This window comes from Liolophura sinensis, chromosome 13 (genome assembly GCF_032854445.1).
Source record: "Liolophura sinensis isolate JHLJ2023 chromosome 13, CUHK_Ljap_v2, whole genome shotgun sequence".
Classification (NCBI taxonomy): domain Eukaryota; kingdom Metazoa; phylum Mollusca; class Polyplacophora; order Chitonida; family Chitonidae; genus Liolophura; species Liolophura sinensis.
This window is the reverse complement of record NC_088307.1, coordinates 23,261,018-23,285,574: the sequence shown is the minus strand read 5'-3', so window position 1 is coordinate 23,285,574 and position 24,557 is coordinate 23,261,018. Positions and strand designations below refer to the sequence as shown.

The 24,557-nt window shown below is 37.1% G+C and overlaps 1 protein-coding gene across 1 annotated transcript in view; it reads right to left on the bottom strand.

Moving 5' to 3' along the window:
- Positions 1–24,557, bottom strand: part of LOC135480995 (FK506-binding protein 5-like) — a 90,403-nt gene that overhangs the window by 14,772 nt on the left and 51,074 nt on the right. The window contains exons 21-35 of the mRNA XM_064760926.1: positions 21,745–21,828; positions 14,334–14,405; positions 13,602–13,754; positions 12,551–12,643; positions 12,020–12,154; positions 11,294–11,401; positions 10,168–10,420; positions 9,726–9,773; positions 8,926–9,027; positions 7,971–8,144; positions 4,467–5,033; positions 3,779–3,988; positions 2,394–2,651; positions 1,709–1,768; positions 715–993 (exon numbers count right to left, since the gene is read on the bottom strand). Coding sequence (XP_064616996.1) covers positions 715–993; positions 1,709–1,768; positions 2,394–2,651; positions 3,779–3,988; positions 4,467–5,033; positions 7,971–8,144; positions 8,926–9,027; positions 9,726–9,773; positions 10,168–10,420; positions 11,294–11,401; positions 12,020–12,154; positions 12,551–12,643; positions 13,602–13,754; positions 14,334–14,405; positions 21,745–21,828 — 2,596 coding nt within the window. The remainder of the gene's footprint in view (positions 1–714; positions 994–1,708; positions 1,769–2,393; positions 2,652–3,778; positions 3,989–4,466; positions 5,034–7,970; positions 8,145–8,925; positions 9,028–9,725; positions 9,774–10,167; positions 10,421–11,293; positions 11,402–12,019; positions 12,155–12,550; positions 12,644–13,601; positions 13,755–14,333; positions 14,406–21,744; positions 21,829–24,557) is intronic.

Here is a 24,557-nt window from a genome sequence, read left to right as displayed (position 1 = left end):
GTAATTTGTTCTGAGCCATATGAAAAGTCTGAAATGAATGATGAAAGCCATTTGCAAATTGGGAGTCCTGCAGTCAGTATCAGAAAGCACACTTAGCTAAGTAAACCCTTAACAACCGGTACCATGACAACATATGCTGTGGAGGTATAAAGTGCACATAGCTATAAAGGCCTATTTATCACTATCAAGCATGCTTTGTGAAACCTGGGATTAATCTTAATCCCAGGCGAAACCAGCTCCAGGCATTACATATACATGTAAATATATTTAAGTAGGCAAATTTATTTATTTCATTTAATGTTTCATGCCATGCATGCATACTCTATAATATTTTCACTTTTACCGTGAGAGAACCTGAGGGAAACCCAAATCCATCTGCACGTTACTGGCAAAGATGCCAATCTTTGACTGAGTATTTTTTTTTTTTTTTTTTGCTGTCTTTTACATATTATTAATCTTCAAATCACATACATAAACCATATGAGCAGATGCCCCAAAATTATGTAAATTGCAAAAAAAAAAAAAAAAATGTAATGCTAGGTCAGTGATGCCAGTACACAGTGCACCTAGAGAATATGCATCTAGTATTGATATAGTAAATTAGATAAGCATACACCCATGTAATACCCAAACCAAAGCACAAGAGAATGTATATGATCTGCATTTGAGCCTACACCAATTACATATATACTTCAGGTCGAGGCATATAATCACCAGATTTGTCTCCCCTTCCCGATGGTTTGGCGCCTAAATATGAGGCAGTTGTCGAGCTGGCAATCATTGGTTCTATCACCTCTACAGGGACTTCCTCTTTGCCTTTTTTGTCGAGCTTCTCAGCATGGTAAGGGTTACCTCCCATGCTGACACCTGCAGCTGAGCTTGCCACTAGGGGTTCGACTACCTTCCCAGCTTGCTTTTCAGCTTGCAAAGGTTTCTTAGACCCGCTGGTTGAGGAACCAAACAACATGGCCTCTATTTCAGCGGAGGAAAAGCCTTAATGATGTAAAACACAAAATCTAAGTGAGTCCACCACGAGAGAATGAGGGTCTTCTTACCAACACCAGACAAATATTTCTCAAACAATTGAAAAGTCTTCATTTTTCGAAGTAAATACTACTGTCAGAATGTCAAGGTTGTGACTGACGGTACAAGACAATTGTGATCTAAAAGTAACATTTCAAATTTGCAAGATTAAAGATCACAGCAATGGCATATGATGCCAGCCATTTTACAAAATTTTGAAATCGATTTCTATGTATTTGTTTGTATTGGTGTTATTATTATTAATTACACCTCTAAATAATACATGTACCTCACTTTATACACAATGTTGGCCAACATTATGATACAAGGAAACTGGACAAAGTCTGGGGGAAGGCCTATCCAGATACACATACATTTACAACTAGAGAAACAGACAGCATGCACTGTACTGGAACTCACAGCGACCACACTGGTGACAGGCCTTGTGCCGTGCTAGCACTCTAGCTCCTCGGCCCCTATAAAGGCCCCTATAAAATCATTTTGCAACTGAAGTCTTATGTGCCACATAAAGTCTCTGCCTTTATTGCTTAGGTTCATCAGTCATGTTAGGAATGCAAAACTTATGAAATAGCCTTGTGGGAACTAAAGAAAGAAAGGTTGCTCATATATTATACCATAAACTTTTGTATCACACAGATGCTGAAATACCAAACGCCACACTCACCTGCATGATCTTGATTTTCAGCTTTCTTGTCTTCTTTTGATGCATCCTTTTTGGATTTGTCTACAATATACAAAATATAGATTTACATAATAATAGCCATGTTTTAAGTGGCTTGTATCGAACTGTATCCCTCACTGCACAGTGCCTCTTTATTTGCTTGAATATTGTTGAATTCCAATAAACAATCAGGGAAATGTACAACTTTCTGACGAATCAGCTTTCTGGAAGCTATATTTCCCTGTGTTGCAGTATTTGTAATAGACATGCACAATACTGTTTTTCACAGTACGTACACAGCTGATTATAAGATTAGTGTATTGGCTTTGCTGAGTGAAAGTCCATTAGGGAATTTTACTTCCATAGGATTTTTCTCCTCAAGCCAGAGATTCTCTCCATCTTCAAACATTTAATCAAATATTAATTAAATATACACATTGTAAGCAAAACAGCTGCGTTCATCATGCAGACACACAAGCCATAACCAAAGAGCTTGAACCTAAGGACAATTCTGTCAACTTCCTTTTTTTTGCAAATGCTTTAAATTTGGAAAAAAAAACTATGCAGGCAGCTCTTTTGATAAATCAAGAATGTCAAGGCTGGAACTGACCACAAGACAACGGTGATATAAAAGTAACATTTCAAGATTGCAAAACTACACATCATGAATTTGTGTGGAACACTCCACCTTCTTCTGACACTCCATTCTCACTAGGCACATCTTCAGCAGTTGCAAGAGAATCCCCTTTCTCTGAAGGTTTTTCTTGCGCAAAAGGTTCTGCTGATGCCAAAGGTTCTTCTACGTGGTGAGCATCAGAGGGCTCCTCTTTCTGAACAGGTTCTTCTTCCGAAGAAGTTTCCTCCTTTACAATGGACTGCCCTTCAAATGGCGCATCATAGTCCATACTGGAGACAGGTGGACTCTGCGTGCTGCTGGGTGGAGAGTCTTGAAAGACATTCAAGAAGATTCAGAGATTGTGATATTAGTCAACAAGCAAGGAGGGAGCTTGCTGGAGGTGTGGTTAGGGAAGGCACATGTGGTTCTCTTGTAGGTTGCCGGGAAGGGTGTCATCTGGTTTCAGGAACAATCAGGTGCAGTTTCAACAACAGTTCACTATTAGGTGTTGTGTCACAAACAAACATGACAAAGCTTGTTTCTACAACTTGTAAAGGCAAGGAACATGCAGTTCTTGTTGTGGTTTGGGATGGTGGTCCTTCTGTTGGTTAAGGAAGGGAGACATTGGGTTTCAGAAAAAAAAAGTGTCTATTTCTCCAACAACATTTCAAGATTTGGTATTGTACACGTACATGCCACGGGGCACACATGAAGCTTGGTTTTACGCCAGGTTAAGGTAGAACGTGTCCAGTTCTTGTGGTGGCATGGTAACGTCCTCCTTTCCTTGGTTAGAGAAGTGTAACATCCAGTGGCTTTTTAACAACAACCAAGGGTTTGGGGGTTGTGCAACAGTGTAAGCAAACAACACAAAGCTTATTCCTATAATTGGTAAAGACAGGGTACAAGTAATTCTTGTTGTGGTTCAGGAGATTCCTCTGTTGGATAGGGAACGATGCCACCTGGAATTGTCTGGTTCTGCCAGAAACAAGCGTCTTGGCAAGAACATTCCGGAATTAGGTGAAACAACACAAAGCTTTATTAAGTGAGATCGTGAATATCAGAACAACAGATTAGATTCTAATGAACACAGAAATAGGGTAGGTAGCTTGGGTAACACATAACATGGTGATGTAAGGACATGAAACTGTGAAGTCAAATGACCTTGGTGGTTAAGGTCAAAAGTGCAGAATATACGCATTCAATCAATTTTATATTCAAGTTAAGTTGAATTAAGATTCAAGTTAAGTAAATAAAGAAGGATTTAATTTATCTTATTTTCCAAGCAATTAAATTGTAACATTAATGATGCTTCATACTGATTTTTTTAATGGTAGAAATATTACATGTGGACAAAGTGCAGAAAGGAAAGATCAGAGGCTCAAAAGTTCTAAAATTATAAGCTGGTGTTTAGGTGTAACTAAACTTGCTACTGCCTCTTGGTCTGAATCATCCCCCACCTATTTCACTTTTTACAGTATTTTCAGCTACTCCTTTTTCTCTGTTCTCCTTTTCTCCAGGATCTGTATCATTCTGGTCATCTTCTGAAGTTTGGCTTTCCTCATCAGCTTCACCTTTAATCGTTATTTCATCGGAGCGGCCAGAGTGACTAAGCTCCTTGGTTTCTGTTTGGGCCTGTTCCTCAGGTGCAGCGTTTGTCTCTTCTGCAGCTGTGCAGGTTAATATGAAGGGGAAACATTGATATATACTATAACAGCTACAGCACTTTTGTCAGTATTATTTTTGCAGACATTTATTACGAAAATGAAGCCAAAAAGTTATTTGTTTGTGTCACTAAAGATGCAAGTTTTATAACTCTGTGCCGATTATTTCTTTACACTCCATAGTTCTCTCAAAATGTTTCAAAATACTGGTTGCTGAGGTGGTTGAAAAAGTTTGAAGATTCAGGGTAATTCCATTTGTCAGAACCAATGACAATGAATTATACCTTATACCATAGTTATAGAAGTCTTTTATGGAAGAAAATCCTGAAGAGTCAGCAATATAAATAAAAAGTCACAGATTTGAGACACTACAGAACTTATGTGGCATGATAAAATAAGCTGTGAAAGACATAAAGCCCAAATTACATGTAAAATTGAAACAAATTCTTTAAGTGTTATTGCTTGCATTACATATTGTAGACACCTTCTTTAGGTGGTTCATCCATCACTTGATCCTGGGAGGAAAGAGTGTAGCCAACTTCATCCTGTGGGTGAGAAGTTGTGTCATTATCTGCAGGGTGGGTAGATTTTCCAGCGCTGTCACTTGGAGGTGAAACTTCATTGCTCTGAGCATCATTATCAACACTCGCATCGCCAGCAGCATTAAAAACATAGCCACCATCAGCAGTATGGGATTCATCATTTCCAATCTCTCCCATGTCTGTTTTAACTTCATCTTGCTCAGCTGTATCAGTGTCCATACGTTTCTCGCCAACTTCCTTCTTTTCATCAGTTTCATCAAGGGCATTTGATCCTCTATCATCATCAGGATATTCCTCCTTACCACTGTCAGTTTCAGAAGCCTCGTTTTCTGGTACCTCATCCACAGTGTCAAGAACCCTTTCCGTTTCACTTATCACATCAGTATGCTCAATGGGGTTGGTTTCTTTATCTGCCTGCTGTTGTGCAACACCACCACCATTGGCATCACTTTCACTTTCACTTTCTGATGTATCTTCACTATCTTCTTCAGAACCCTCCCCAGATTCATCTGTCAACATGGTATATGATATTTACAGCACATGAATTACACACATGAGAATCCTGTCAATGGTGCAGCTGCGTGTGCAAGGGTCAAAGGCCTCTTGTGGGTGATGACTTCAGGGTAGGACACACTGGTTCAGGAAAAATTTAAGTGACATCAATACTGTTTAGGGTGAGGGAACTTCAAAATAGCACATGCATCAGGAAAAGCCTGCTTGGTGTCCGCTGTTTTGGATTCTGGGGTGACAGGGAAATTCGGAGTACAGGGAGGTTTCCTTTTTATTAGTTTTCCATTAGTGAAAATGTCCCTATGCTTTAAGTTCTTTATATCCTTGGGTGGATAATAAATTTCAATATTCACAGACAAATCCTTTCTTTCATCTTACCGGGAAAGAGATGAAATCTTTAGGCAAGTTTTCATTTCTGTGATCACTGACCCTTTAAATTGGTTGTCTTTAAAATCAGAGAACATATTTTCTAGAAAAGCAAATTCAGTTCCTTTGGGTGGAAAAATTGGATTTATTGGGTGGGAAGCTTGGGTTCCTTTAGGTGGGAAGATTTGGTTCCTTAGGTTCAGGACGAAGCAGATACATAAAATCAACAGCTTTACAACAATCAGGAGGTGTTGCGTAATGCCTGTGTACCTGTCTGGCTTCTAACTGATCCCATCATATATCTCCCGTGACGCTTTTCCGTGTTAGCAAGCCAAAATCTTGATGCTCACTCCTGCTTGAGCAAGCTGACAATATGGATACGCATCTTATTTGAAGGGCTTTACAACCCAGTTCAACATGTTTTACTAGTGATCCAATCATTAGGTAATTTTGACATACTGATATAAAATGGCATTACTGTTGCAATGTGGGTGAAATAGAATGGACAAATTGTCATATTTATCTCTAATTTCGTTGTCATTCTAGTACATTTTTAGGCTTTGAAAATTGCCTCATTTTGGCAGCCAGTCCATTTTTGTGTCGGGTGTACAGATTTGAATATATCTGTTACCTCCATCTAGTTGCATTTATTCAATTAGATTTATTTTGTGTGTTTTGGAATGGTTTTTATACAGCCGAAAAAGTAGAAAGATATGTTCCTAAGGTTTAAATGTTTGAGAAATTTTGAAATAAAAGACCAATCTATCACCCCTAATGTGGGCTAGACCATCTTCATGTTTGTAAACAAACATCAGCTGGGGGACTGAATGCTATATGTATCATATCAATGATTTCGATGGAATGTAATGATCGCTTTTACTGTGATGGATGGAATGTGATGATCGCTTTTACTGTGATGGATGGAATGTGATGATCGCTTTTACTGTGATGGATGGAATGTGATGATCGCTTTTACTGTGATAGATGGAATGTGATGACCGCTTTTACTGTGATGGATGGAATGTGATGATCGTTTTTACTGTGATGGATGGAATGTGATGATGGCTTTTACTGTGATGGATGGAATGTGATGATTGCTTTTACTGTGATGGATGGAATGTGATGATCGCTTTTACTGTGATGGATGGAATGTGATGATCGCTTTTACTGTGATGGATGGAATGTAATGATCGCTTTCACTGTGATGGATGGAATGTGATGATCGCTTTTACTGTGATGGATGGAATATGATGATCGCTTTTACTGTGATGGATGGAATGTGATGACCGCTTTTACTGTGATGGATGGAATGTGATGATCACTTTTACTGTGATGGATGGAATGTGATGATCGCTTTTACTGTGATGGATGGAATGTGATGATCGCTTTTACTGTGATGGATGGAATGTGATGATCGCTTTTACTGTGATGGATGGAATGTGATGATTGCTTTTACTGTGATGGATGGAATGTAATGATCGCTTTCACTGTGATGGATGGAATGTGATGATCGCTTTTACTGTGATGGATGGAATATGATGATCGCTTTTACTGTGATGGATGGAATGTGATGATCGCTTTAACTGTGATATATGATTGTTTATTAATGTTTATTAATAACAATTTATAGGTAAATGTGCATTTTGAGAGTTAATATTTCTGCGATATTCCAAGTAATGAGTAACCCATTTTTGGTTATAATACCTTATCTGTTGCTTGATTAGTCAAGCATTTACTATGTATGTATTCTATGTGAATTGAAAAATATTTCCAAAGTTTCATTAAATTCTTAAAGCTTAAATTATTGCGCTAACTTGTAATGTTTAATATTTAAATATAAATGAAATTAATTTCAATTTTAAATGTTTACTAGACACTGAATGACGCCATAACATTTTTGTGTGGTTTTATTTTTGTTTCGGTTTAATTTTGACGTTTCTTATTGTAAAGTCATCTGAGTTTTGCATTATTGTTTCAGAACTCACTCACTGAATCACTTAGTTAATCAATGTACAATACAACAGTTAAAAAGAAATCTCCCGTTGTTGGAGTCCTTCTCAACTGAATTTTGCATCAGGAGGCTTTGTATTTTGTGTTCGATGTACTCCTTGGTATCGTCGGGTGAATATTACAAATCTTCAGCAGAGATCTTGGCATCCATTCCGCATGGATGGTTCTCGTTGACTGGCAGGAGGGGCGGGGTTCCTCATTCAGTGCTTAGCCAATCATCTCTCTGCTCAGTGACTGGCTGAACTGCACTGCAGCTGGTTGAATGGGGGTTGAAGTACAAATTTGGGTAAAAGCAATTATTTATAGTTCAGCTGGGAGTTTCAAGCAGGTACAAAAAATATGACAGAGAATATTTTGACTACATGTAACTTTAAAGTTAAATGTCATTCTATATCCTCTTCACACATAAATCCACACTCTGTATACCAGACAAATGACCAACTCCAGCCAGCCACCCAGTCAAATCTGTACCTGGCCTCCAGAGCAAGTTATAAAGAACATTCCTGTGGATAAAGCAGGAAACATTCTGAAAGACACAAACATTATTATGTTTTGATTACCTGAAGCAGATATCCCCTTGTCCAGCTCTGCACTGTAGTATTTGTTCCCTTTATCGCCTGTAATAGCATCTTTTTCACTCTTTATTACTGGCTCTATAACTTCCTTTATCTCCGTTTTTCCTTCGGAACTTTTAACTTTGGGTTCAACTGTCGCCTTTATATCTGTCTTTCCTGCTGAGAAATAAAGAATTATTATTTATTTATTTGATTGGTGTTTTACAGCATACTCAGGATTATTTTATTTATGTGACCATGACAAACATTATGGAGGGAGGAAACCCATGACAATCGGCAGGTTGCTGGCAGACCTTTCATGTATCTAAGCGGAAGCCGGTTGACTTGAACTCGTAGCGATCGCATTCCTGTAACACTTGAGCCATGGAGACCCTCAAAAAATTTGTACACCATGCCAATAACAACAAATCACAAATGTTCTTCACGTTACGTTACCTCTGACTGTAAGGGAGTTTAAAGGTACAGGAAATGCAACAGAGCCAAAGAGAAAAACGTGCACTATGCTACACAGAGGAGAAACCTTCCCACACTTTACAGCTGCCAAACCATCAGGAACTGGGTTTGAACTCTTCACCTGAACTGATCTCACTTGTCAAGGACTAGTGGTCGTAATCAAATCAGACTGCTCAGATAACAAAGGCTACGAAAGCGTTTTAGGTGAAAACAATTTTTGTACGTTCCAGATCTCTGAAAGCTTAGCATCTATCTAGTGACATAATTTGTGTGATTCTGACTGAAGCATCCACCTTATAAGCCCACTTATTCGTAAAGTTTAAATAATTTCTTATCAGAAAAAGTGAAAATTATCATTTAAGGTTTTTATACGCTTCAGGTTGTATATTTTTTTCTATGAAACTTTAGGTGAAATACAGGACTCCAACAAAAAGAAGCCATTATTACTAAACTTACTACCTGTACAAAAAAGTTCCAACTTTCTCACCTTTTGATTTATCTAATTCCTCACTGTAATATTTGTTCCCTTTGTCACCAGTAATTTTATTTGTTGATGCTTTGATCACATCTTCTCCACCCTTTGATGGTTCTGAAAACGATAACGTGTCAATTTTTAAATCATGATTAAGATTTGTCATTGGAATAATGTTTACTGAAACACACATAGATATTTTCAAAGCAGAAAAAAAACAGTCAAAATTACAGATAATTCTTAAATTCTGAAATAGACAAGCTAAGAATATTCAGGTTATAAGCTTGAAAACATTCATCCCCTTAATGCTATGATCAAAAAATCCATTTCTTTAATATAATGTCTGAATTTCCCAACCTTTTCACCTATGAAAGAGCAACTTTTTCATTTGGTTTTAGAAACAAGAGAAACAAAACCTGGTCATTTTCAGGGCTTCACAAAAAGTACAATTTTATTACACTACACAGAATAATGCTTTTAGAATGTGCATAAACACCTTGCAAACATGCGAAAGAATTACAGCAGCAAAAATTTAGGAGTAAATACAGGTATCCTTACATGTAAGTTTTGCAACACCTATATCAAACCTTCAAAAAGTAAAATAATTTTCCTCCATAAATTTTAGAATCTTTGCTAAATTTATTAACATCTTTGTAAAACATAATTTGTTTAATTTATTTGTTTGTTTGATTGGTGTTTTATGTAAAATAAAGTATGATATAGTTTGTAGCCCATGTCATAAAAGATTGGATTCACATTCAAGCCTTTGCAGGAAGTTTTTCAAACTGGATTCTCAGATAGAGAATACCACTCACCTTTAGCTTTTTCTGGCTTGCTGTCAGTTACTGTCATTCCTTCTGTACCTTAATAGTAAACAGGAAAAGTTCATTTTTATTTCAACCAAAGGATAGATACAATTATGAAATTTATGAATTATGAAATGTCTAAAAATACATTCTAAGGTAATCTTTATATAAACCTAAACAAATTTAATACCATTTTGCAGTATAGCTGAAATATCATACATGTATTCAAGTAACTGTAAGGTCAATACAACGTCCAGTTCATACATTTGCTATGTTTGGTTTGTATACAACTTTCTTTCAGCCAATAATTTAAAAGCCCTTTGTGAGCGTTATTTTGATTTTAATTCGATGGAAAAAATTTACTTTTTACTTCCCACTCTTGCAAGTTTGGGATCAGATAGTTCCATTGTTTTTCTAAATATGGTCCTAACTTTGCACATGATGTCCTTACCAACAAGTTGTGAAAGTATTTGGTCCTCTATTGACTCCATAGTTCTCTCCTCTTTCTTCACTGCCTTCCCACCAGAGGTCACTTTTGAAGGTGAAGCCCCCTGAATGGGCTTTGCTGTTTGGGCTGATATGGTTTCAACAACAACTTCCTCTTCTTCAGCCTCTTCTTCACTTTCCTCTTCTTCCTCTTCACTTTCTTCTTCACTTTCTTCAGCTTCCCCACCTTCATTCTTCACCATTTTCAGAGTCTCACTCTGCGAAGAACAGTGGTGATCTATCATTAGTGAGAGCATTGTACAAACACCTTTTTTCTTATTTTACCCAAAATATTTCCGATTGCTAATGACTTGACACGATCTACCCACTATAAACCATTAACATCAGAAAACAAAGTTTTATTCTTGGAAGAACAAAATGAATATTCAAGAAAAAATTTCTAGCATTTGATATTTTGAACAATGCATCTTTCTTGGAGGACACCTTTTTCAAAGTATACATCAAAGTTACTCTACAGGTAGGTCATACTGCAAGTAAGCTATTCTACTTGTCATTTATTCTACAGGTAAGTTATATTCTACAGTCGGTTATTCTGTATGTAAGTTATCCAGCAGTAAGTTTTTCTGCAGATAAGTTATCCTGCAGGTAAGCTATTCTGTAAGTTAAGTTATTCTACAGGTAAGTTATTCTGAAGGTTACATGGGGTAAGTTATTCCATAGGTAAGTTACTCTACAGGTAAGTTATTTGGAAGGTTACACGGTATAAGCTATTCTATAGGCATTTTAGTTATCCTTCAGGTAAGTTATCCTTCAGGAAAGTTATTCTTCAGGTAAGTTATTCTTCAGGTAAGTTATTCTACAGGTATTTTAGTTAACCTTCAGATAAGTTATCCTTCAGGTATGATTTTCTATAGGTAAGTTATTCTGAAGGTTACATGGCGTAAGTTATTTTATGGAAAGTTATTCTACAGGTAAGTTATTCTGAAGGTTACATGGGGTAAGCTATTCTTCAGGTAAGTTATTCTGAAAGTTAAATTGGGTAAGCTATTCTTCAGGTAAATTATTCTACAGGTAAGTTATTCTGAAAGTTACATGGGGTAAGTTATTCCGAAGGTTACAGGTATAGATACCTTGATAGTGCTGAGTATGATGGCCAGGGTCTCTTGTCCCTTGTAAGACTTCTCAGCCTCCAGCTGGCCTCTCAGACTGTGATATACAGAGCTCATGATCTTCTTCACCTGACAACAATATATCACATTATCAAATACATGTAGGAACAATTCACAGGTCATCATACAGGAAAACGTTAAAGAGGACTAACTTCTTCAGAGCCATTCTATAATTGCCCTCAGTTCAAAAACTTAATATGGACACAGTACAAAGCCGATGAACTTTTTGGCTTGTACGGTGTAATATCACATTACCAAAATAGGGAAAGTCCAAACAAATATAGATGTACACAATACACTTCTTCTCTATCATGGGAATACAATCTAGGCACCAGTTTAAAACCCTTAATATTGATTTATTTGATTGACGCTTATTCATGGGAGTTAAGATGGAAGTCAGTTTCATGAGTGGAAAAGGCTTAAAATTAATTACACTTCATGCATGAAAGACCTCAATCAAACTAAATGGCCATAAATCACATTAAAGAAATAATCCAATAAACAGATGTCAAGCACTGCTGTTCATATTGTCAATGTGCCTGGTGTCTTGTGCCTGGTGTCCTTTGCCTGGTGTCTTGTGCCTGGCGTTCTAGTGATGAAGCACTATAAACATATGTGCCTTTAGATCAGTCTGCTACAAGGAAATACATTGTATATACATTGTACATGTGTTTACATTTTACTTACCTCACTGGCAACATCCTGAGAGTTGCCCCCCTTGGCAGCTGCAGCACTAGTCTCATTTAACCTTTCCTCTAACTCTGTGATCCTCTCCTCATATCTCTCCTTCATCACAGCTGCCTGAGATCTCAGGTTATCATACTAGAAAACACAACAACCAATCAATGTTAGAAAAGTTATCATACAGAAAAACACAACAACCAATCAATGTTAGAAAAGTTATCATACAGAAAAACACAACAACCAATCAAATGTTAGAGAAAAATATCATACTGGAAAACACAAAAACCAATCAAAATGTTACGTAATAGAACAGAAAACAATCAATCAAATGTTAGAAAAATCCATTTGTCTCAAATGCCGAAATTGGACATTTAGAGATTTAGGATCTTGTTTACTTATTAGATTGTTTGTTAACGATGCATTCAGGAATTCTTCACTTAAACATGGACAGTCAATTTTAAGGATGGAGAAAACTGGAATGGCCGGAATAAACCACCAATCTTAGGCGAGTTACTGACGATATGCTTTACCTACCTTATCTTTCCATGCCTCCAGTTCCTCTACACGAGACTGTAAAATGGTTACCTTCTGGTCACTGTCACTACCAGAGCTTTTCAACACCTGAACCTGGAAACAAATATGGTCACATGCTGTACCATGTACAAAACTGGGAAAGTATTTATTTATTTGATTCATGTTTTATGCCGTACTCAAAAATATTTCACTTATATGACAGCAGCCAACATTATGGTGGGAGGAAACCAGACAGAGCCCGGGGTAAACCCACAACCATCCTCAGGTAGCTGTCAGACCTTCCCACGTACGGCCAGAGAGGAAGCCAGCATAAGCTGGACTTAAACTCACAGCGACCACATTGGTGGGAGGCTCCTGGGTCATTGCGCTGCTTTGGCATGTTAACCTCTTTAGCCCCGAAGGCCCCCAAAGTTGCGAAGTAAGATACATATATATACATTCTGTCTCAATGTAAGAACAAACTCATCTTATATATATACGATATCATTTCATTATAGTTTCAAAGTTAGGTGAGGTCACACCAAATGACACCAAAGCAGGTTTTTTCCCCTTGTCACATGATCAAGATTTTGGATGCCATTTTGAATGGGCTAGTTGTTAACATGTCACAAACTGAGCATAATAACTCATGAACAGTGTAACAGCAACATTACATTATTTTCTACAAATCTGGAAAGCAAACCAGCTGCTTAACTTCATTTTTTTTTTGTTTTGTTTTGTTTTTTGAAAATAAACTTTTTATTAATGAACTGAACTACTGCACTTCTGCAACTGCTTGAGCCAAATATTTTAACAAGACATAAACCTAGCTTATCAGGGCAATAGGAAACTTTAAATTATCACAAAGTGGTAAAAGTGTCATGTGATCTGTCAATGCAATCCTGACATCAGCCACAATGCAGAATATACTTCCATGATCTTTATATTCATTGGCACTTTTCTAAATTACAGGAAATTTCAATAAATAGTTTATAGCTTTTTTGACTGAGTAAATAATACATTTAGCTGACAACATTACAGTATTCAAGGTATTTCTCCTCTGCATCATCACCTTCTTTTCCAAATCTTTAACATTTTGCTGAGCCTGTATCTTTTCCTCCTCCATTTCCCGAAGAGCTCTCTTGTGCTTGTCCTCTGCAGCTTTCATCATCTTCTCTGTCTTCTCCTGCCACTCCTCTGTTATCTCCTTTTCTAACTGCGCCACCTACAATTCAAATGTTTAGACCAGGTATATTATATCGCAACTTTAACAAAAGCCGACCACAGTAGATTTTCTCTGACTGACAATCTAGGACGACTTTCAACCCCATGTATCGAATTTGGGCGTAACTACTTTGGCAGCCCTAACAAGCAATCATAAACAAATATTTAATACATGTATATCCAAAATCGGCCGTAAGTAGGAAGGTCTGCCAGGAACCTGTGGATGGTCGTGGGTTTCCTCCAGGCTCCGCCCGGGTTCCTCCCACCATAATGCTGGTCGCCGTTGTATAAGTGAAATATTCTTGAGTACGGCCTAAAACACCAATCAAATAAATAAATAAATTTATCCAAAATAACTGGTCTGTGTCATGTTGCATTGTACTTGATAGACTTATAAGACAGCCATCAATATGGCGAGAGAAAACCCACGAAGATCAGCAGATAGTTGGTGGACCTTCCCACGTACGACCAAAGAGCAAGCCAACATGAGATGGATTTGACTTAAATTTGACATTGGTTCTTAAAATCACATTCTTAAATGTGATGAGAAAATCGTCTCAAAATCACTATGATACATTACCTGCTCCGCTGTAGCAGCATCAGTTGAGGATTTCTGTTTCCGAAGTTTGTTTTTCAGGGAATTGATTTCTTCCTGTAAATAAAAGCATGTGATGAGTTGACTTAGCATTACATTTTGCAAATTTCTGACATATACATGTAACCGCATCTTGGTGCATTTATACACAGTTACATAATTCACTAATTTAATAATTAGCCTTGGTAGGTACACCTCAATCCAATACAATCGAAAGAAAAGAAATTATTTATTGGTGTTTCAAGAGGCTATAAAAGAAATTTTTGACAAATAATCAATCAGCACTAATCCAATCGAACTTTATTGCTATTAATTTACAATATCCAAACCAATTTCCTTTTACGAAACATCAGCATCGTCTGTAAGGTTGTTAGAATTTATTTATATCATTTGGATTAATTTGGTCAAGAGCCTGAGAGTCGCAATGTGATCAGACTTTTAACAGCTTTGGACAGTGAGAGCCAAGACAGCTGATATAACACATAAAGCTTCATCTCATAGTACAACAGCTCATCGTGGTGTCTAGTGACTACGTATTATACCACTGAGCCAGCCAAGACCACACAATCATTATTCAACCAGATCTTGTGTATATTACATATGACAGACAAGAACAACAATAAAATGTCTGGATCAAAACCAAACATCTGTTCATAATACATGTATATCTGTATGATGTTTATAATCTCAAAACAAATAAACATATGTAAGATGTTAACAATCTCAAACAAAATAAATATATGTAAGATGTTTACAATCTCAAACAAAATAAATATATGTAAGATGTTAACAATCTCAAACAAAATAAATATATGTAAGATGTTTACAATCTCAAACAAAATAAATATATGTAAGATGTTTACAATCTCAAACAAAATAAATATATGTGCGATGTTTATAATCTCAAACAAAATAAATATATGTACAATGTTTACAATATCAAACAAAATAAATAAGGTACATGTAGGAGCAGCCAATGGGCAGTTTGTCAGTTATCACTGATGGGCATCAGCTCTCTAATGCTCCAGGTAAATTAAATGGACTGTGCCCAGATGTTCAAAAGAGGTAACAGCTATCGTCTGAAAAAATTACAATGGAGACAATATGATAAGCCACAGCCAAAAAAAATCAACTAAAAAGACATGTGGCTCTCTTGTATACGTGTACGTAAGTTTCTTATTTCAAAAAACTGATTTTGACTTTATTACTGGTGAAATGAAGCACCTGTTTTTTACATACTGCAAACAATATGTTCTTTCATAACACAACTGTAACATAAAGACGAAATCCTTTTTTTTTCCATTGGCTTGATTATACAATTTTGTTTTCCATGCTGTGGTATACCCCCTACCCTCAGTTGACGGGCAAAAATACGGCATTGTCAATAACAGATGACTCATTATAAACAAAACGCTTTCAGGTAGCTGGCTCATGAATTATTCATGTAACTCGATTTTTTATCATAACAAAAGCTTAGTTTATGTAGTGCACATATTGAGTCATTACCATACCTGAATTGGCAAACTTGCACATTTAATAACGAACCTTTGAAACTGACCAATCAAACAAATGCTGCAAGACAATCTTTATTATTTAAAATCAGCTGTTACCTTGGTTACCGCACCTACACCTTGGGCAATTGGTGTTGTGAAAGAATGGTTAATTGATATCTATTTCAGTGCAACATTATCTCTGGGTTTGGAATCCACACTCCAACCACTAGACTAAGGGAAATTCCCTCCAATAAGCCAGAGGCAGATAGAGCTTACATATCACCCTGTTACATATGTAAAATATTCTTGAGTACAGCGTAAAATATCAATTAAATAAATGAAACAATCAAATAAATAATTAGAAGCTTCATGCATCAAGATATGTTAATAGCGGAACTCGTGAACATCACAAATGCTATAACTCTCTACATATGACTTGTACAATTTACTTATTTAAGCACAGGTAAGGCTAAACTAAACTTAATTTACTCACGAAATTAAAATGCACCTTAACTTTGTGATTCATAACTTGTTTGTGCATGTACATTTCATATTACAAGATGCAACTTACTCCAAAAATAGCCTCAAACAACCATAAATGTGAATTGTGAGGCACCTTCATCCCAATGTCACAGCCTGAAAGGTACATTCCATGTATGCATATGCCTGGGCTATCAGAAACATAAGGTTGTAATTAGAGATCTGCCTGGCGGAAAAACACAACCCTAACATAAGTTAGTATGCACCAGTTTCTTGCTGGCTGGCCCACATGATTTGGACATGTTAATGTGCATATATTACACATGTTTTATTTTATGTAGAAATAAGCAGACATCCTTGCACATAGAAATGAAACTTTAATAGTACCCGGTACCAGGAATGGAGACAGACTTGAAATTCATAGCCATGGTAAAAGAACTGCTGCTTGTGTGTGTACATGCAGTATAGAGTCAATATTATGCACTCGGTGAATATAGTTTAAATTTATTCATTTATTTGATTGGTGTTTTACGCCGTACTCAAGAATATTTCACTTATATGACGGCAGCCAACATTATGGTGGGAGGGAACCAGACAGAGCCCGGGGTAAACCCACAACCATCCTCAGGTAGCTGTCAGACCTTCCCACGTACGGCTGGAGAGGAAGCCAGCATGAGCTGGACTTTAACTCATAGCAACCACAATGGTGGAAGGCTCCTGGGTCATTGCTTGCTTTGGCATGTTAACCTCTTTAGCCCCAAAGGCCCCGAAAGTTGGGAAGTAAGTTATATATATACATTCTGTCTCAATGTAACCAGAGCCCGGGGAGAAACTCGGGACCATCCGCAGGCTGCTGGCAGACCTTCCCAAGTACAGTCGGAGAGGACGCCAGCATGTGAATATAGTTTATAGGGTGAAAACATTCACCTACATGAGTGTGCGTATGCACTGAGCTTCCCCTGAAGTCTGGCATTTTTCAATTGAAACATTTTTCTCGATTCTGAATGATGGATTCATTCACCTTATAGGGCTTCATCAGACTTTTTTTTTTTTTTTGAAGTTACAATAATTTCTTGTTTTTCAGAAAAACAAGCATTAGCACCATTTTAAGGCCTTCGTATTCTTCTGAAAGCGCATTTTTATACACAAAGCTTTAGGTGCAATACAATATATATGGCTGAGTAAACTTCAATGAAGATGGTGATCAGTTTATGTGTGAAAGAAACTGGTGTAAACCACTGACCTTTGGTAAGTTACTGGCCAACTTTTTCACGTTTGTCTTGTATTTTTTAATGTTTCACTGAAATAAATACCACCTAACATGTTTCACAACACTAATGTGATTGCCCAATCTCTCAATCAAAGGTGTAGGTGGAATAACCAAGGTAACAGTTGGTATTAAATAATAAAGATTGTCTGGTAATATTTGTTTCATTGGTCAGTTTAAAAGGTTCGTTATTACATGTGCAAGTTTCCCAGTTCAGGTATGATAATGCACAATAATGTGAAAATGGCTCAATATGTGCATTCCATGCAACAAAACAATCTAATCAACATTTTAACTAACAATTCTCTCATTTTGCTAGAGTGTCTAGGTCTACGTGCACCAAAAAGCAGACACATGGACTACTTTTTAGCTAACAAATCTCTTGTTTTGCTGTCTATGTCTACATGCACCAATAACCGGACAGACGGACTACTTTTTAACTAACAATTCTCTCATTTTGCTAGAGTGTCTATGTCTACATGCACCAATAACCAGACAGACGGACTACTTTTTCAAAATGGTTCATTATAATGTGATTAATATGTACCTCATGAAAGAGCGAGAAGACAGTTAATTAACCTGATACATGTAAACATTTACTGGATTCGTGCACAACTTTACCTGTGTAATTTGTATGTAATTGTATGTAAAAAGTTCTTTTTTTGTTCTATGATGCCTTAAGAATGTATGTATGTATGTATGTATGTATGCTTAGGGTTTAATGTTACACAATTTTTCAGCCATATGATGACAAGTTGTCATCAAGAGTAATGTAATTGTGTGCATATATTGTGTCTTCTTGTGGCAGGGTGAGTCCATGGCACCAAAGTGCTGCCACCACTGAGGTATAATGCTGAAGACACCACACATAACACCCTACCAAGTTACATTATACTGACACCGGGCCTACCCGTCCTTGCTCTAACCTATCAGTGCTGAGTGCTGAATTGGCATTTCTACTAGGTGTACTAAAGAGATAAAACACCTGTTACTTGCAAATACCAGTATTTTTAGAGAGAGCACAAAAAAAAAGATGACATTTCTGATGACGGTACAGCTATGTAACTGGCAAATATATTTACACATATATTTATATCATAAGAAAAATCTACTTAAAAAATGTGTACCAAATGTTATAGAGTCTGGATCGATACCATGTAGTAGGACCTCTACTACATGTCCTACCTCGGGATCATAAAGCGATCTTAGACTTAAGTCAAAATTTTAGTCATTAAATGTGGTTTGTTCCTTTCCGTCATTTTAGCTGAAATTTGTTGTGCAATAACATACCCCAAATTTACCTTGTCCTAATATTTTGACCTTGTTACAATAAAAATAACAATTTTAGAGTCTCTAAAATTGTGACATTAGTCTTTATGATCGCTTTGTGATCCAGGGCCAGCAGTATATTAAACACTAATGCTACAGGTGTACATTTACTTTTCTTCAGCTTTAATGTAGATATACACAAAAAAATGCAAGCACAACAGACTAATTCCAAGGTAATGTCCTTGATATGTAATTCCACAGATGAATAAATAAAAGAAAAACTGATCACTATTTCGAGGTTTGAATAGTCTGCATACCACTACTTTTCCCAAAATTGAAAGTCAAAACAGACAAACAGCTGCATAGGGTGTACAGACAGATATAAGTGTGCAGACAGATATAGTTGTGCAGACAGATATAGGTGTGCAGTCAGATATAAGTTTGCAGTCAGATATAAGTGTGCAGACAGATATAGGTGTGCAGACAGATATAAATGTGCAGACAGATATAGTTGTGCAGACAATTATAGGTGTGCAGACAGATATAGGTGTGCAGACAGATATAGGTGTGCAGACAGATATTGGTGTGTGGACAGATATAGGTGTGCAGACAGATATAGGTGTGCATGTACGCAATACATGGTTGTCCCTAGTAAATACATGACACATGATAAGTCGTCCTGCATGAACAAAACTTGCAAATGACAATTTATTCATGACTTGCTCAGAAACTTTTTTCTCTGCCATCAACCTTCTTCAAAGTAACGTTGCCTGTAGCCAATTCTACGTCCAAAATACAACAGCAACATTGTGCTGAAAATAGATCTATGTGAGTATAATTATTTTCTTCAGCAAACATTGAGTTCAGCTCTAACACAAAAATGGGCCTGAGTGTTTGCTGCACACTGTATACACTAGAAGTGTGGTCTGCCTACAGGCAATTGACCTGCATTAAGCAGAACATGCCTGCATGCCACAAAACACCGTGAACCATCTGCATCTATAAAGGTTTCCATAAACTACACCTGCACATGTTGTGGAACAGGATTTCAGGAATGTCACATGCTGTGTGTGTATTTATATATGTGTATATCCATTTCCTTGATAAGAACAAGACATTTGAAATTGCAGTCGGAATACAAAGATGTAGAATGCTGAGAATTTCTCCACATCAGAAAAATCTTACTGTTATACCTATATATGTGTATGTAAGTAAAAAATTTAACGTTCTGAAGTGGAGAACTGGTATAAGAAAAAAAAAACAACAAAACCATACCAAATTTCTACACTGTCACTTTCCAACCACAGTTTCAAACTTTTGTTTTCATAAGGGAATTTTTTTAAAATCCAATTTGAGTTTTCGTAGTTTTTTTTTCATTATGTATATATGCTGTGCTGTAACTGACTGTAACCTAAACACAATTAATAATTTATAAAGAACTTGATTTTACATGTATGATGTAAAATATGAAATGGTTTGTCCCTACTCCGGTGTTATTATGGTGGTCAGCTACTGGGTGAAATTGGACTTCGAGCACTGTGAACATGTTGATGAAAAAAGATGCTGGAGTGCATCGGTACATTATACTGATTTCAGTATAGTAAATCAAGGGGTGAAATCAATCACCTTACCAGCTGAGGGAACCAAAATCTGGCTTCCACTTTGTGTTCACAAAAAAAATTGTCGACTTAACGCAAAAAAAAAATTTAAACAAATACTAAAACCTTTCTTACCTCACTCTGAATCTGTTTTTGGCCCCAGAACATTTGATATACAGAGTTGGCAATTCCCATTTTTGCTGATGATGGCAGTATATTAGACAGTTATCAACAAAAGTGAATTATACTGCGTATCCAAGGTAACTCTTAATCACAACACAGCAATATTCCAAGCAAATCTGTCATTCATGGATGCAACAAAAAATATCCCAAAGTCGTATGAACGCTTGGCATGACAAAAAAATTGATACAATTGCGTATCAGTCAATATTAGCAATGTGTGCAGTTACCTTCTGGCCAGATGCTTCACAACTAATAACAACAGTTGTTTTTTCTGTGCAATGCAGAAATATTTCAACATTTCATCAACTTCAGCACCAACAAAGTCTGTGCACACAAATTTATCGACATTTTCAACAGAATTCAACGCACATCGCACTGTCTCTTCCACACTACTTGTATGGTATGTATAATAATAACAATTGCAACCCACTATTTTCACAGTTTCAGATGCAGAACAGTGAGGTAATTATCACATGCATGTGAGATGTGATTTTCCAAAAATATGAGGCAAGTCCCGTGAATGGAATCTGTTGATTAATCTTCCTGGTAATCGCCTCCTCCAGGTATCAATCCAATCTGAGTCAGAAATGTCAACTACAAAACAGGAAGCTGTAACTTCACAGCAAATAATTCTTGAATCGAGTTGGTGAACACATGTGAAAATCCAATATCATAAAATCAAGATGCAGTAGCACTGCACCATATCATCCTTGGTTGTTGACAGTTCTCAGGTATTAAAGCAGGATATTAAATCCACGTATGATCACTGACGGTACATGTCATACAACGCACTGGCCGTAACTGGACGTGTATGTATACATGCAGTTCTTAAGCTGGGTGACCTTTAGTCCACGTTATGTTGTTTGGGAGAATTAGCACTGACTCAGGTGAAGTTCGTCTCGTCGGATCCACAGACATACCTGAGCAGGTACCCACTTACACTCACCTGTCCCGAGCATGATAATGAGCTAGGTAGTGTAGGATACAAACAGAGGTATGACGACTGATGCTGAAACTGGGTCGAACTCACTGGCCCCAGACGGGGGTAGGGTATTTACCTGCAGCATATGATGTACACTCCCGTGTCGTCTGAGCCTGAGACTTACCTCGTATTGCGCTTTCACCTCTTCTAACTCCTCCTCTAGCTTCCTTCGCTCATCGCCAGACTTTTTCTTTCGTTCCGACAGATTCTACCAGAAAAAGATCAAAAATAGGCATCAGTGCTATGAAAATTTGTTCTCAAGATTATGGCTGACTGAATTGTGGGAATGTGGGACCTGTTTTTTTGCATCATTCAGCTTTCACAAAAACATAGGCACTGACTATCAACTATCTACAAGTATGTATGGTAAGGGTTTATAGCTAAGTTATTAACAAAGTTAATTACCTGCTAGTGGGTCTGGGTATTAAGATACATGCACTGATCAACAAATCTCGTTAAGTCATACAGGTAGGCATTCCGCAGGTAAATACAGCCAGGTAACATGCTAAACTTGACCCCTGTCTACAGGTTATTGCAAGGGGGGACAATTTGGGTGGGAAGTCAAGAACTTCACAAGATGGTACAGAAGTTTTTCACGTTCACCACGGCTTAAGCCCGCAAAACCAAGCAATGAACATTCACAGTTCCTGATTTCTACAAAAGTGCAATTTACTACATCTTCCCAAAAATGTTTTAATTCAGAAGGATTTTAAGTTTAACACCTTTATGTAGACATTACCCCCACTTGGAAGCCTCACTCTTACTATTCATTGAAGCATACCCAACTAGTTCACCTGAAGCTGACCTATATTAATGATTAAGGACAGATACAATCATAAAGGTATATCACACAGGTATGCTGAAAGACATGCCTGCATTGGCACAGGAATATATTAATCAAAAAGCATGGATATGTCTATCACATAGGTTAACTCTTCACCCGTGTATAATTTACTTGTCTATCAGCAGGCATGATGTATTTATCTTTGCTTTTTGACACATGTTGGGTAAAAACATAATAAAAACAAAATATGTAGTACCCAAAGCAAGTAAATTTTTACACACCAGCAGTTTCAGTTTAAAGCCTTATTTTATCCATTCATTTTTCATCGATTTATTTGTAAGCTGATGACAAAGTTGCTCATTTGCTGCATATGGTCTAAAATAAGGCTCAAAATACTCACTGACTAAAATTCACCTAGAGTTTAGCATTTTTAAGGGACACTTTCTAACTGATTCATCCACCTCATATAGGCCCATTTAAAGAGTTTTTGTGAGAGTTTGATCATTTCTTATCAGAGAATATTATAAAGTGACGGCATGAAAAGTATCATTTTAAGGCTTTAATGTGTTTCTGAAATTGCAATTTTACATTCCAAACTCTAGGTAAAATGCAGTAATAAATCACTGAATAACTGGTAGTTATAAACTAGATGACTGATAGATCTTTACACCAAGGCATATAAAAGCTTAATGATTAGACTGACATGCATCATACATCTTAGTCCCGGTTTTGAACATGTATTACTCAAGGACTGTTTATATATTTGATTGGTGCTTTATGTCGTACTGAAGAATATTTCACTTATACAAAGATTACAGCATTATTGTGGGAGGAAACTGCGCAGAGCCCACGGTACACCCAAAGCCATCCGCAGGCTGCAGATGGACTTTCTCATGTAAGGCTGGAGAAGAAGTCAGCATGTGCTGGACTTGAACTCACAGCAATTGCATTGGTGGGAGGCTCTTAGGGCATTGCACCACGCTTGCGTGCTGCCCCTTCATGGCTTATAAAGGGTTAAAGTTATGGCCACTTAGCACCACACAATACAGAGATGTATATGGGTCAACCGGTCATGCTCCAGGGTCACATGGAAGTCAGCTTTCAGTAGTGGTCAGCTGTTGGCCACATGTTTGTTCACAATAATGTAGAAAATGCAGGAATATAATTAGCTGTTGCCAAAAGAATAATACCATCAGAATTCCCATGAAAATGCATGACACAGCTTTTAATTCAAAATGAGATTGTTTTTTTTCTTTTTTGCTATAAATGTACTTGTAATGTAGATTTCTTATTTCTTAGGTCTGATAATTAAAACCAGATAACAAATACTGATATCTGCATGTATACATATTATCACATAAAGAAACCGTGTTCTTTAATTCTACAAGTACAATTTTACTCATGCCTGTAAATGCAAATTTGCTATTCACCTAATAAAATCAATAGTGCGCACCCTTCCCTCCATAAAGATCAATACTGGTCACACAGAAAGGTGAGTGAGTGAGTGCTTGGGGTTTAACGTCGTACTTAACAACTTTTCAGTCATCCTTAGGGTGCATGTAATGTGCCTCCTTGTTGCAGGACGGATTTCCATGCCTCTTTTATCTAGTGCTTCTTCACTGAGACGCCATACCGAAGGCAAGTAAGCGGCCCCGCCCAAGCCATTATACTGATACGGGTCAACCAGTTGTTACACTGTCCCCTTCATGCTGAACGCCTCTTTTAAGGTCTTAGGTGTGACTCAATCCAGGATTGACCCTGGATCTACTGCTCCCAAAGCGGGGCCGGACCATGCAGAAAGGTGTAGAATCAATAAAAAGCTGCTAATTATATTTCACTCTTGAAGTGTTTACTTTATGTATTTCACCTAAAATACAGCATTTTTCAGATGACACACTTTCTTTAATTTTGACTGATTCATCGACCTTAAGAGTTCTTTGTGAAAGTTCAATCAATTTCTTATTGGAAAAACTTAAATGTTAATTGACATCAAAGGTATCATTTTATGGCTTCTGAAAGTGTATTTTTATAGAACCAAACTTTTGGTGATATACAGTACTCACAGCTTACATCATGAAATCAAGAGTGAGGCCAAAAGGCACCAGGGAGGATGTGCATATGATGTAACACACGATTTCTTCATGTGATATACA